The following is a 13,416-nucleotide window of genomic DNA, read 5'->3' as shown; positions in this document are numbered from 1 at the left end:
AAAAGACAACAAAGGCCACATTCATTCACACTCAGTCTCTAGCTGTCATGTATAATGCAACGAAACCACAGCTCTCCCTTTCCACATCCAGGCCCCACAAAACTTTCCATGGTTTACCCCAGACGCTTCACAAGCCCTGGTTCAATCCATTGACAGCACGTCAACCCTGGTATACCACATCATTCCAATTCACTCTATTCCTTGCACGCCTTTCACCCTCTTGCATGTTCAGGCCCTGATCACTCAAAATCTTTTTCACTCTATCTTTCCACCTCCAAACTGGTCTCCCACTTCTCCTCATTCCCTCCACCTCCGACACATATATCCTCTTGGTCAATCTTCCCTCACTCATTCTCTCCATGTGACCAAACCATTTCAAAACACCCTCTTCTGCTCTCTCAACCACACTCTTTTTATTACCACACATCTCTCTTATCCTTTCATTACTTAGTCGATCAAACCACCTCACACCACATACTGTCCTCAAACATCTCATTTCCAACACATCCACCCTCCTCCGCACAACTCTATCCATAGCTCACGCCTCGCAACTATATAACACTGTTGGAACTACTATTCCTTCAAACATACCCATTTTTGCTTTCTAAGATAACGTTCTCGACTTCCACACATTTTTCAAGGCTCCCAGAACTTTCGCCCCCCTCCCCCACCCTATGATTCACTTCTGCTTACATGGATCCATCTGCTGCCAAATCCACTCCCAGATATCTAAAACACTTCACTTCCTCCAGTTTTTCTCCATTCAAACTTACCTTCCAACTGACTTGTCCCTCAACCCTACTGTACCTAATAACCTTGCTCTTATTCACATTTACTCTCAGCTTTCTTCTTTCACACACTTTATCAAACTCAGTCACCAGCTTCTGCAGTTTCTCACATGAATCAGCCACCAGCACTGTATCATCAGTGAACAACAACTGACTCACTTCCCAAGCTCTTTCATCCACAATAGACTGCATGCTTGCCCCTCGTTCCAAAACTCTTGCATTCACCTCACCAACAACCCCATCCATAAACAAATTAAACAACCATAGAGAATATCATGCACCCCTGCCACAAGCCAACATTCACTGAAAACCAATCACTTTCCTCTCTTCCTACACGTACACATGCCTTACATCCTCGATAAAAACTTTTCACTGCTTCTAATAACTTACCTCCCACACCATATATTCTTAATACCTTCCACAGAGCATCTCTATCAACTCTTATCATATGCCTTCTCCAGATCCATAAATGCTACATACAAATCCATTTGCTTTTCTAAGTATTTCTCACATACATTTTTCAAAGCAAACACCTCATCCACACATCATCTACCACTTCTGAAACCACACTGCTCTTCCTCAATCTGATGCTCTGTACATGCCTTCACCCTCCTAACCAATACCCTCCCATATAATTTCCCAGGAATACTCAACAAACTTATACCTCTGTAATTTGAGCACTCACTCTTATCCCCTTTGCCTTTGGCACTATGCAAGCATTCCGCCAGTCCTTAGGCACCTCACCATGAGTCATACATACATTAAATAATCTTACCAACCAGTCAACAATAGTCACCCCCTTTTTTAATAAATTCCACTGCAATACCATCCAAACCTGCTGCCTTGCCGGCTTTCATCTTCCGCAAAGCTTTTACTACCTCTTCTCTGTTTACCAAATCATTCTCCCTGAACCTCTCACTTTGCACATCACCTCGACCAAAACACCCTATATCTGCCACTCTATCATCCAACACATTTAACAAACCTTCAAAATACTCACTCCATCTCATTCTCACATCGCCACTACTTGTTATCACCTCCCCATTTGCCCCCTTCACTGATGTTCCCTTGTCTTGCGCACTTTATTTACCTCCTTCCAAAACATCTTTTTATTCTCCCTAAAATTTAATGACACTTTCTCACCCCAACTCTCATTTGCCTCTTGCACCTTTCTCTTGACCTCCTGCCTCTTTCTTTTATACATCTCCCAGTCATTTGCATTATTTCCCTGCAAAAATCATTAAATGCCTCTCTCTTCTCTTTCACTGATAAGAGCTGCAACTGGAAATAATTCCCTGAGATGCTGGAATGAATATTGATTTTTCATCACATACTGGCCCTCAGCAAATGGCCTAAGACAATGACCTCTCCCTCCACACAATCCTCAAGATCTCAGCAACCTATCCCACCATGCAACTCACTTCAGCCTCCATTGTTCCACCTGATGCCAGGTCCACTCCCATGTATAAGAAGCACTTAACTTACTCCAAGCAGGTTCTCCCCTTTCAGACTTACTGTCAAACCATCCATACATCCATCCTTTAACATAACCTCTCAAACTCCATCACCAGCTTCTGGAATTTCTTCAATCTGCCATTAAAGCCGTGTCACTTGATCCACCTTCCACCCAACCTTAACTAGTATGCCAAAGACCTTTCGCTCCCTTTAAGGCCCTTGCAATTACTTCCCTCACCAGCTAATCCATCAACAATCCATCAAACAGCTAATCCCATCAAAGTGGCCATAGCAAAAGGGTCTCCACTTATCCCTGTCTTTACATGCTATCCTCACATACACTATTCCACATATCCTTACATCATTTTTCTCCATCCAGTATTCCTCCACTCTATTTCTCCATGTCACAGGTGATCTTCCCTTGCACCAACCACTTTAATTGTAATCTCATACACTCTTCTTGTAGAATCCCAGTCTTGCATTCTTTTCACAAGCCCAAACCACCTAAAAGTATAAGGTTTCACCCACACTACTACTCCACAATTCATTCTCTATGCATTCCCTGCCATACCTCATCTCTTACAAATCTCATTCCTTCTACATTCCATCTAGACAAACCACATGCTCTTCTTAAATAACTAATTTCCACAGCCTGGATTCTTGACCTCTGTGACTCATTCCACATCCATGTTTTGGCTGCATAACTCAGGGTTAGAAGGACCATTCCCTACTCACTTCCATACTTACATGTCCCCTTCATTATTCTTTTAAGGGACCCAGTGGCTCTTCTAACCTGTACTGCTCTCTCCCTTCTCTCTCTTTCCATATCACCAAACTTACCTTAGACAGCTCCTAAATAGTTAAATTCTTTCACCTCTTCCAGTCTTTCTCTCCCATATCCAAAAAACAGTTAGTATGCTTTCTTTTTTCACTCTATGTGGTTTTGTAAAATCAATACTTTCATTCACTCTGTTTCTTTTCAAACGTAACTATTTTTTTATTTTACTTACATTTAATTCCAATTGCCTAAGCTTACACACATCATAAACACACAACCTTCTGCAACATTTACCTCAAATTGCCTATGCTTACACACATCATAAACACACAACCTTCGGCAACATTTACCTCAAGTTGCCTATGCTTACACACATCATAAACACACAACCTTCTGCAACTCCTCTTCACTCTCTGCAAAACATTTGAAAACAGGGTTGCCACTAGCACAGGCACCTCCATACCCCCTTTTCCGAGTGTTACTTTAATATCTCATCAATTTATCCATTTTTTTTTTTTTTTTTTTTTTTTTTTTTTTTTTGCTTTGTCGCTGTCTCTCGCGTTTGCGAGGTAGCGCAAGGAAACAGACCAAAGAAATGGCCCAACCCACCCCCATACACATGTATATACATACGTCCACACACGCAAAATATACATACCTACACAGCTTTCCATGGTTTACCCCAGACGCTTCACATGCCCCGATTCAATCCACTGACAGCACGTCAACCCCGGTATACCACATTGCTCCAATTTACTCTATTCCTTGCCCTCCTTTCACCCTCCTGCATGTTCAGGCCCCGATCAATTTATCCAAATGTACATTAAAAAGCCACAGTGACATGACATAGCCCTGCCTCACACCCTTATGTATGCCAAAACTTTCACTCAATTCTCCATCCACTGTTAAGCATGTATTTGCTCCTCTATAGAAGGCGTTCACACCATCCAACAGCTGTCCCCCTACTCCATACATCCTTAACACATCCAATGATATATTGTACTCAACTCTGTCAGGTGCCTTCTCCAGATCAATAAAATCTGCATGAAACTTCTTACCTTTTGCGAAGTACTTTTCTACAGTCATCTTCACCACAACAATGTGATCACACATGCCTTACCTTTCCTAAAACCCCTTTGCTCCTCACTACTTCTGCATTCAGTCACTTCCATCACGTTATCAATCAACTTTCTTACATACATTTTACCAAGTATTCTTAAGACACTTATTCCCGGTAATTGTTACATACATTCTAGGCATATTTTCTTTTGAATAACAGCATTCACCCAATCCTACGACAACCTGGTTTCCATGCTAAAGTACATATCAAATGCATCTACCCTATCACACTTTCTCCTCCATGTTTAGGCATTTCAGCCATAATCCCATCCATTCCAGATGTCTTTCCTGCATTCAGCCTGATTGTTGCCCTTTTTACCGCCCCTCTATCCTCCAGACCCAAAAACATAATTACCGCTTCACCTTCTCCCACATTCATCAGTTCTTCAAAATACTCTTTCCTTCATCCTTTCACTTCCTCCTTTATATTCAGCAACTCCACCTTCCTTACTTTCCCACATAAACATATCCACTTTTACATACATATTTTTTTCCAACTCCTTCCAGTGCAGTTTCATATTTTCCCTAAACTTTCCACTCGACTTTCTTCCAACATCTTCATCTACTCTTTTGCTTTCCTCTTTCAGCATTCTAATATTCCACTTACACATCTTATATTCTTCCCACCTCCTTTGCTGAATTTCCACTGGAACAGTCCTTTAGAAAAATCTACCAAATGCCTTTAACTTCTCTTTCACGGCATTTTTAATCTCTTCCATCCATCATGCATTTTCCTTGTTATTCCTATATCTCATGACCGTGTATCCAACTATTAATTCTACATCCTTTAACAGTCTTTCACCAAACATTTTAAACATATTATTCACACACGACTGCATCTCTACATTCACTGCACGCCCATTTAATCTTTTGGCCACCCTCCTTTCAAACTCCTGCCTGCCTTTTTTTCTTATTCATCTCGTTTGTCAACATCTTTACTTCTCCATTCTTCCTTACACCATACCTTCACTTCTCATTGATCCTAATCTTCACAAGAACTGCATAATGGTTGGAGTCTCCAAGGAATCCTCTCAACTCTGGCACCTAGCACAGCCCTTCTCATTCCTTCGTCCACTACCACATAGTAATCAAACCCTCGTGCTCCTCTCCCATCATTTCTCATTCATGGATACCTGTGGATCATCTTGTGCTGAAAAAAGGTGTTTGCAAGGAATAAACCCTTACAGCAGATATCCACAAGCTAAATTCCATTCTCATTTACTCCAGGTATTCCCCATCTCTCATAAAACCACTTATGAAGTCCTTTGTATTTCTCCAAAATGCTTCATTTCATCCTTTCCTAACACAGTTTTCATGCTGACAGGTGCATGTGCACATACCCAAGCATAATTCACAACTCCAATGAGGGTGACAGTGCACATCCATAATGCATACCCCCTCCTTCACAGAGAACCACCCATCCTCCTTAATTCATGCAAACATATCATACTTTACTAAAGAAGCTCCTCACTGCATTTAACCTTTCTGTTGAAGCAATTACATATATAGATTACAATGCGTGTGCAGGACATTCACAAATTTTCTGAAAATAAAAAAATCTTAAGGGTGTTTTTACAATAAAGTAGAACATAATTTTTCCAACATAATGGTAAGCAACTCAACCTGATACAACAATGCTTGCATGTGCTATGAGCCCTTCTACTTATGCTTCTATTGTACTCTCAAACATATGTAACGAAAGGCATGGTATTTCTAGAAATTTTTTTTCCATAAATTTAATGAATAAATGCTTCATCATTATTATCTAACATCTTGTTAGTGTCACAGCTTCGAACAATACCATATGATGTGATGGTGCAAATGTCAGAGAGATGTCCTTGACACATCCAAAAACAATGACCAATCTATGAAAAACCAAACAGTAGTATCTGGGGAAAATTTCACCTTAAGGAAGCAGCAGCTGATTAAAGAACTGAAACAACACAGTGCTGAGGAGGCAATGCACAATATCTCCTTACAATCAATCAGCCTCAAACCAAGCCTTTGACAGCACATTTTCATGAATTTTCTAGGAAAGATACTGAATGGCCTCCACTAAGATTTAGAAGGTCAGGCATGTGCTTATCCTGAATTTCTTGATGATGATCTGCCTTTGGATCATAAGAAGAGTGATATTTCGAACAATGGTTCTTCCAGCACAGGAAGCTGACAAAGATGAGGTAGGAGAAAATGTTTCTAGCAAAAGTGGAGACAGAGTTGCTAGCGCCTGCCTAGTAGGAACAGGCTGCTGGATTAGGTTGTTGGTTGACCAAGCTCCTGGAAGCTGCAGCCCACAGGCCTACATAGCCCAGACAGACTGGCTGGTCTGGTACACTTTGTAAATACTTATCCAGTGTAAGCTACTGTACAGTGCATCCTGTTCTCTTCTTGATGGCAGCCGACAAGGTGTTGAAGAGTCCTGGGCCCTGGATGGTTAAGGCGTACTGTTTTTTGTGTCTATCTCACCTTTGGGTCTCAAGGGTTGTATTTTACATAGTATTCCATGGCTATCACACCGATATGAGGTTATATCCAAATGCAAGTTAGGAACCATGACTTCTAGGATAGTGAACCTAACTGGTGTAACTAGCACAAGATAAGGCAATCAAGTATAAAAATCAATCTATCAAACCGATGACAAGATAATCATATAAAACATAAAACTAAGAACTCACTTCTTGGTGTAGATACAATAAACAATAAAACAAGTGCAGGGGCAACTCAGATCTTACTCCTGCACATTTCAGAGTGTTGTGGTGAAACATCCATAAAACGTGTACACATTATCAAAGTAAAATAAGAGGATTAAACAGACTGGGAGACAGCGACAAAGTAAGTATTTATTTATTCATTTTGCTTTGTCGCTGTCTCCCACGTTTGCGAGGTAGCACAAGGTGGCCCAACCCACCCCCATACACATGTATATACATACACGTCCACACACACAAATATACATACCCATACATCTCAATGTACACACACATATATACACACACAGACATATACATATATACACATGCACACAATTCACACTGTCTGCCTTTATTCATTCCCATCGCCTCCTCGCCACACATGGAATAACATCCCCCTCCCCCCTCGTGTGTGCGAGGTAGCGCCAGGAAAAGACAACAAAGGCTCCATTCGTTCACACTCAGTCTCTAGCTGTCATGCAATAATGCCCGAAACCACAGCTCCCTTTCCACATCCAGGCCCCACACAACTTTCCATGGTTTACCTCAGACGCTTCACATGCCCTGATTCAATCCATTGACAGCACGTCAACCCCGGTATACCACATCGATCTAATTCACTATATTCCTTGCCCGCCTTTCACCCTCCTGAATGTTCAGGCCCCGATCACTCAAAATCTTTTTCACTCCATCTTTCCACCTCCAATTTGGTCTCCCACTTCTCCTCCTTCCCTCCACCTCCGACACATATATCCTCTTGGTCAATCTTTCCTCACTCATTCTCTCCATGTGCCCAAACCATTTCAAAACACCCTTTTCTGCTCTCTCAACCACGCTCTTCTTATTTCCACACATCTCTCTTACCCTTACATTACTTACTCGATCAAACCACCTCACACCACATATTGTCCTCAAACATTTCATTTCCAACACATCCACCCTCCTGCGCACTATTCTATCCACAGCCCACGCCTCGCAACCATACAACATTGTTGGAACCACTATTCCTTCAAACATACCCATTTTTGCTTTCCGAGATAATGTTCTCGACTTCCACACATTCTTCAAGGCTCCCAGGATTTTCGCCCCCTCCCCCACTCTATGATTCACTTCCGCTTCCATAGTTCCATCCACTGCCAGATCCATGTCCAGATATCTAAAACACTTTACTTCCTCCAGTTTTTCTCCATTCAAACTTACCTCCCAAATGACTTGACCCTCAACCCTACTGTACCTAATAACCTTGCCCTTATTCACATTTACTCTTAACTTTCTTCTTTCACACACTTTACCAAACTCAGTCACCAGCTTCTGCAGTTTCTCACATGAATCAGCCACCAGCGCTGTATCATCAGCGAACAACAACTGATTCACTTCCCAAGCTCTCTCATCCCCAACAGACTGCATACTTGCCCCTCTTTATTTTTTTTTTATTATTTTGCTTTGTTGCTGTCTCCCGCGTTAGCGAGGTAGCGCAAGGAAACAGACGAAAGAATGGCCCAACCCACCCACATACACATGTATATACATAATCGTATATGAGTGGATGAACCATTCTTTATCCGTTTCCCAGGGCTACCTCGCTTACACTGGAAACGGCGATCAAGTACAGAAAAAAAATAATAATATATATCTTTAATGAGATGGTGTTGATTACAGCCCCAGTTGCCTGTGCTGTCTCAGCTAACATAGTAAACATGAATTTTCATCGTTATATGACTACTTTGAAATTGTATGGTTAATTATATTCACTAAAAAAAAAAAAAAAAGTTGGAAAGAAAACATTTGTAGATGGGTCATTATACCAAGGATAAGCCAAATAAATTCATCATCACTCGAGTCAGGACACACTTCAGCAGTTACACTAATGCAAGTAGTAGTTAGCTGGCAGACAACGACCAAGGAGGTATATTACCAGCACAACCTGGCTGTCTATAGGGTGGGTTAATGATGGCTGCAAAGTACCCCAGCACTTCACTGGTTGTCAAGTTGCACTCCTCAGACCCAGACAGTTGTTTTTCTGCCTCACTCACAAGTGGACTGCTAGCACTCTGTCCACATTTATAAAATCTATCCTTGCCATACATATCACTTGACAACACTAAACACACAATGTTCATTCTTCATAACTATAGCTTTCCCTGTGATGAGCACTATGCATAACCTCTGCCTTTTGGCAAAATGGCAAGAGCAACAGACAGAAGTAGTATGTAGGAACATTTAAGAAGGAGCATTAGGTAGAAACATGAGGTAGATGTAGAAGGTAGGAATATTAGGCAGGTGCATTAGGTAGACATTTTTTTTTTTTTTCGCTGTCTCCCGCGTTTGCGAGGTAGCGCAAGGAAACAGACGAAAGAAATGGCCCAACCCACCCCCATACACATGTATATACATATGTCCACACACGCAAATATACATACCTACACAGCTTTCCATGGTTTACCCCAGACGCTTCACATGCCCTGATTCAATCCACTGACAGCACGTCAACCCCGGTATACCACATCGCTCCAATTCACTCTATTCCTTGCCCTCCTTTCACCCTCCTGCATGTTCAGGCCCCGATCACACAAAATCTTTTTCACTCCATCTTTCCACCTCCAATTTGGTCTCCCTCTTCTCCTCGTTCCCTCCACCTCCGACATATATATCCTCTTGGTCAATCTTTCCTCACTCATTCACTCCATGTGCCCAAACCATTTCAAAACACCCTCTTCTGCTCTCTCAACCACGCTCTTTTTATTTCCACACATCTCTCTTACCCTTACATTACTTACTCGATCAAACCACCTCACACCACACATTGTCCTCAAACATCTCATTTCCAGCACATCCATCCTCCTGCGCACAACTCTATCCATAGCCCACGCCTCGCAACCATACAACATTGTTGGAACCACTATTCCTTCAAACATACCCATTTTTGCTTTCCAAGATAATGTTCTCGACTTCCACACATTCTTCAAGGCTCCCAGAATTTTCGCCCCCTCCCCCACCCTATGATCCACTTCCGCTTCCATGGTTCGATCAGCTGCCAGATCCACTCCCAGATATCTAAAACACTTCACTTCCTCCAGTTTTTCTCCATTCAAACTCACCTCCCAATTGACTTGACCCTCAACCCTACTGTACCTAATAACCTTGCTCTTATTCACATTTACTCTTAACTTTCTTCTTTCACACACTTTACCAAACTCAGTCACCAGCTTCTGCAGTTTCTCACAAGAATCAGCCACCAGCGCTGTATCATCAGCGAACAACAACTGACTCACTTCCCAAGCTCTCTCATCCCCAACAGACTTCAAACTTGCCCCTCTTTCCAAAACTCTTGCATTTACCTCCCTAACAACCCCATCCATAAACAAATTAAACAGCCATGGAGACATCACACACCCCTGCCGCAAACCTACATTCATTGAGAACCAATCACTTTCCTCTCTTCCTACACGTAGACATAGTCAGTAGTAATATCAAGTCAGAGCCTCTGCAAACACAGCACTAGAGTTGTCCTATGCTAGTGGCCTGTTCAGGGTGAGGCACTAAAGGCCAAGAGGCAGATATGAGTTCACTACTTATAGAGAGACTGTTGGCATAGCCACTCCCATGAGGGAGTTCCCAGTGGGAATAGGTGTCAGAGAGGTAGATAGATAGACACACTATCTCTTTTTTTTTTTTTCATAAGTTACAAGTTAAATCAAGTGAGACATCAGTTGCTATCGCTGAAGATTCTCTGAAAAACTCAAACTATAATTTCAAATATTGTGTCAGTAAAATGAGTGAAAATCAAAATAATCAAGAGAAGAAAGAGTAATTCTTGAGGAATAACTGTGAATTACTTCTTTCTTTCTTTCTTTCATACTATTTGCCATTTCCCGCATTAGCGAGGTAGCGCTAAGAACAGAGGACTGAGCCTTTGAGGGAATATCCTCACCTGGCCCTCTTCTCTGTTCCTCCTTTTGGGGGGGGGGAACGAGAGGGGAGGATTTCCAGCCCCCCGCTCCCTTCCCTTTTAGTGCCTTCTACGACACGCAGGGAATATGTGGGAAGTATTCTTTCTCCCTTATCCCCAGGGATATCAGTGTTAAATGAAACTTTACAGTCTGTACACCCTTGATTTGCACAAGAGATTCATAACACAAACAAGAACAACTGCAAACTAACATTTACTAACAGATGGCATGTGTTCAAGCCATATGGCAGCGAACCCATCGGAGGCAATATCCTTCCAGATGATTCAGTTGTTCTGGAAAGCCATGACCAGCTGAATTTAAGAAAACAATTGTCGAGTACTGAATACTGTTCGGGTTGTAGGACTTTTTTCATGTAAGGTCCAGCTGCCCAGAAAGGACAGGACTGTCTAGCATGCTTGTTTTAACCCCTGATGAGTGTAAAAAAAATAAGAGAAAACTAGAAACTTGTATTTCAATCAATTTCACCTACCTTACTTCGTGCACCACCAGCAACATCAGAGCAGACTTGGCTCAGACTACCTGACTTGTGGAGCTTTTTTGACTCATTGGAAGCAGCTTCGGTCTTACTCAAATTCTGTAAATATACATATGTATATATATATATATACATTATACATTATACTTTTTTATTATACATAACTGCTGTTTCCTGCATCAGCGAGGTAGTGCAAGGAAACAGACAAAAAATGGGCCATCCACTCATATGTACATAAGCGCCCATACACGCACATATACATACATATACATATCAACGCATACATACACATATGCAGACATTATATACACATGCATGTACATGTTCATACTTGCTTGCCTTCATCCATTCCTGCCACTACTCGGTCCCATAGGAAAACAGCATCGCTATCCACTGCTTCAGCGAGGTAGTGCAAGGAATACAGACTAAAAGGCACCATTCGTTCACACTCAGTCTCCAGCTGTCTTATGTAATGCACTGAAACCACAGCTCCCTATCCATATCCAGGCCCCACAGACCATTCCATGGTTTATCCCAAACATTTCACATGCCCTGGTTCAGTCCAATGACAGCATCTCGACCCCAATACACCAAATCATTCCAATTCACTCTATTCCTTGCATGCCTCTCACTCTCCTGTACGTTCAGGCCCCTAGTGCTCAAAATCTTTTTCATTCCATCCTTCCACCTCCATTTTGGTCTCCCACTTCTCCTTGTTCCCTCCACCTCTTTGTCAATCTTTCGTCATTCACTTTCTCCACATTTCCAAGCCATTTCAACACACCCTCTTCTGCTCTCTCAACCACACTCTTTTTATTTCCACACATCTCTTTTACCCTTTCATTACTCACTCAATCAAACCCCTCACACCACATCCTGTCCTTAAACATTTCATTTCCAACACATCACCCCTCCTCCATACAACCCTATCTATAGCCCATGCTTTGCAAACATATAATATTACAGGAACTACTATTCCTTCAAGCATACTCATTTTTGCTCTGAAATAACGTTCTCTCCTTCCACACATTCTTCAACACTCCCAGAACCTTTGCCCCCTCCCCCACCATGTGACTCACTTCCACTTCCATGGTTCCCTTCACTGTCAAGTCCACTCCCAGATATCTAAAACACTTCACTTCCTCCAATTTTTCTCCACTCAAACTCACATCCCAATTGTCTTGTCCCTCAACCCTACTGAACCTAATAACCTTGCTCTTATTCACATTTACTCTCTACTTTCTCCTTTCACACACTTTTTCAAACTCAGTATATAAAATAAGAACTTATCAGAATTAAAACACTCTCAATATCAAAATGTTCGAACACACCTAAATATACACCGGGACAGGAATTAACAAACTTGTCAAATTGTTTTCCATCTATGACAGGAAGTTTCAATGCCTGTTACTAAAGTGTCCACTAAAAACCTTGTCCACCTTCCCGTATATCTTTAAAGGCAATATCCACTTACACAATTAGTACTTTGTCAACTCTCCTTTGGCCTTAATTACCATCTGCAGATGTAAGAGTATGGAGTTGACAAGGGTCCTTATGTATTCTAGGTCAATGTTTTGGGTCCACAGGAACTTGATCTGAATGAAGTAAGGCACTGATGAAGTGTTGCAAGAAGCCACTTGATTGAGCCTTCTGAACACCCAGTGTGCCTAGAAATCTCATGAGTACCCACATTTTCATGCTTTCAGATGAGAATCTACACTTTCTTCTCCTTAGAATGGTAAAGGTCAACCATCTTCAAACACAGATGGAAGAAGTACAGTGTCCTGAACTGAACTTGCAGCCAAAAATAGTAACAAAAGAACATCCTTCCCTCAAGACAGACTTAGGCACAATGAAACAGGTTGCTGGTGCTCACATCATTAGAAACACTAGTCTCAGCAACCAGACATACAAAGATTTCACACTACAAGCATCATGTGCTTGTACCCAAAAACTTGGATGTGTATCGCCCTTGAAAATATACGGGGGCAGACATTGTTTCTAACATTAGCAACTAGAAATACTAAAAGAACTTAAGTCCTAATTTCATATGTAATCTGTAAAGAATAAGCAGTGGTACAAAAGAATGGACTAACATAAATATGAAATTGCACAAGGGCTTTCTGGTATCACTACAGTA

At 41.7% G+C, this 13,416-nt stretch overlaps 1 protein-coding gene across 5 annotated transcripts in view; it reads right to left on the bottom strand.

Annotated features, from left to right (window-relative positions):
- Window positions 1-13,416, bottom strand: part of LOC139754995 (uncharacterized) — a 206,171-nt gene that overhangs the window by 131,506 nt on the left and 61,249 nt on the right. For all 5 annotated transcript variants that reach the window (XM_071672896.1, XM_071672894.1, XM_071672895.1 and 2 more), the window contains exon 5: window positions 11,271-11,375. In XM_071672896.1, coding sequence (XP_071528997.1) covers window positions 11,271-11,375 — 105 coding nt within the window. The remainder of the gene's footprint in view (window positions 1-11,270; window positions 11,376-13,416) is intronic.

Source organism: Panulirus ornatus, chromosome 18 (assembly GCF_036320965.1).
Source record: "Panulirus ornatus isolate Po-2019 chromosome 18, ASM3632096v1, whole genome shotgun sequence".
NCBI classification, from domain to species: Eukaryota; Metazoa; Arthropoda; class Malacostraca; order Decapoda; family Palinuridae; genus Panulirus; species Panulirus ornatus.
This window is presented reverse-complemented; position numbering and strand designations above follow the sequence as displayed.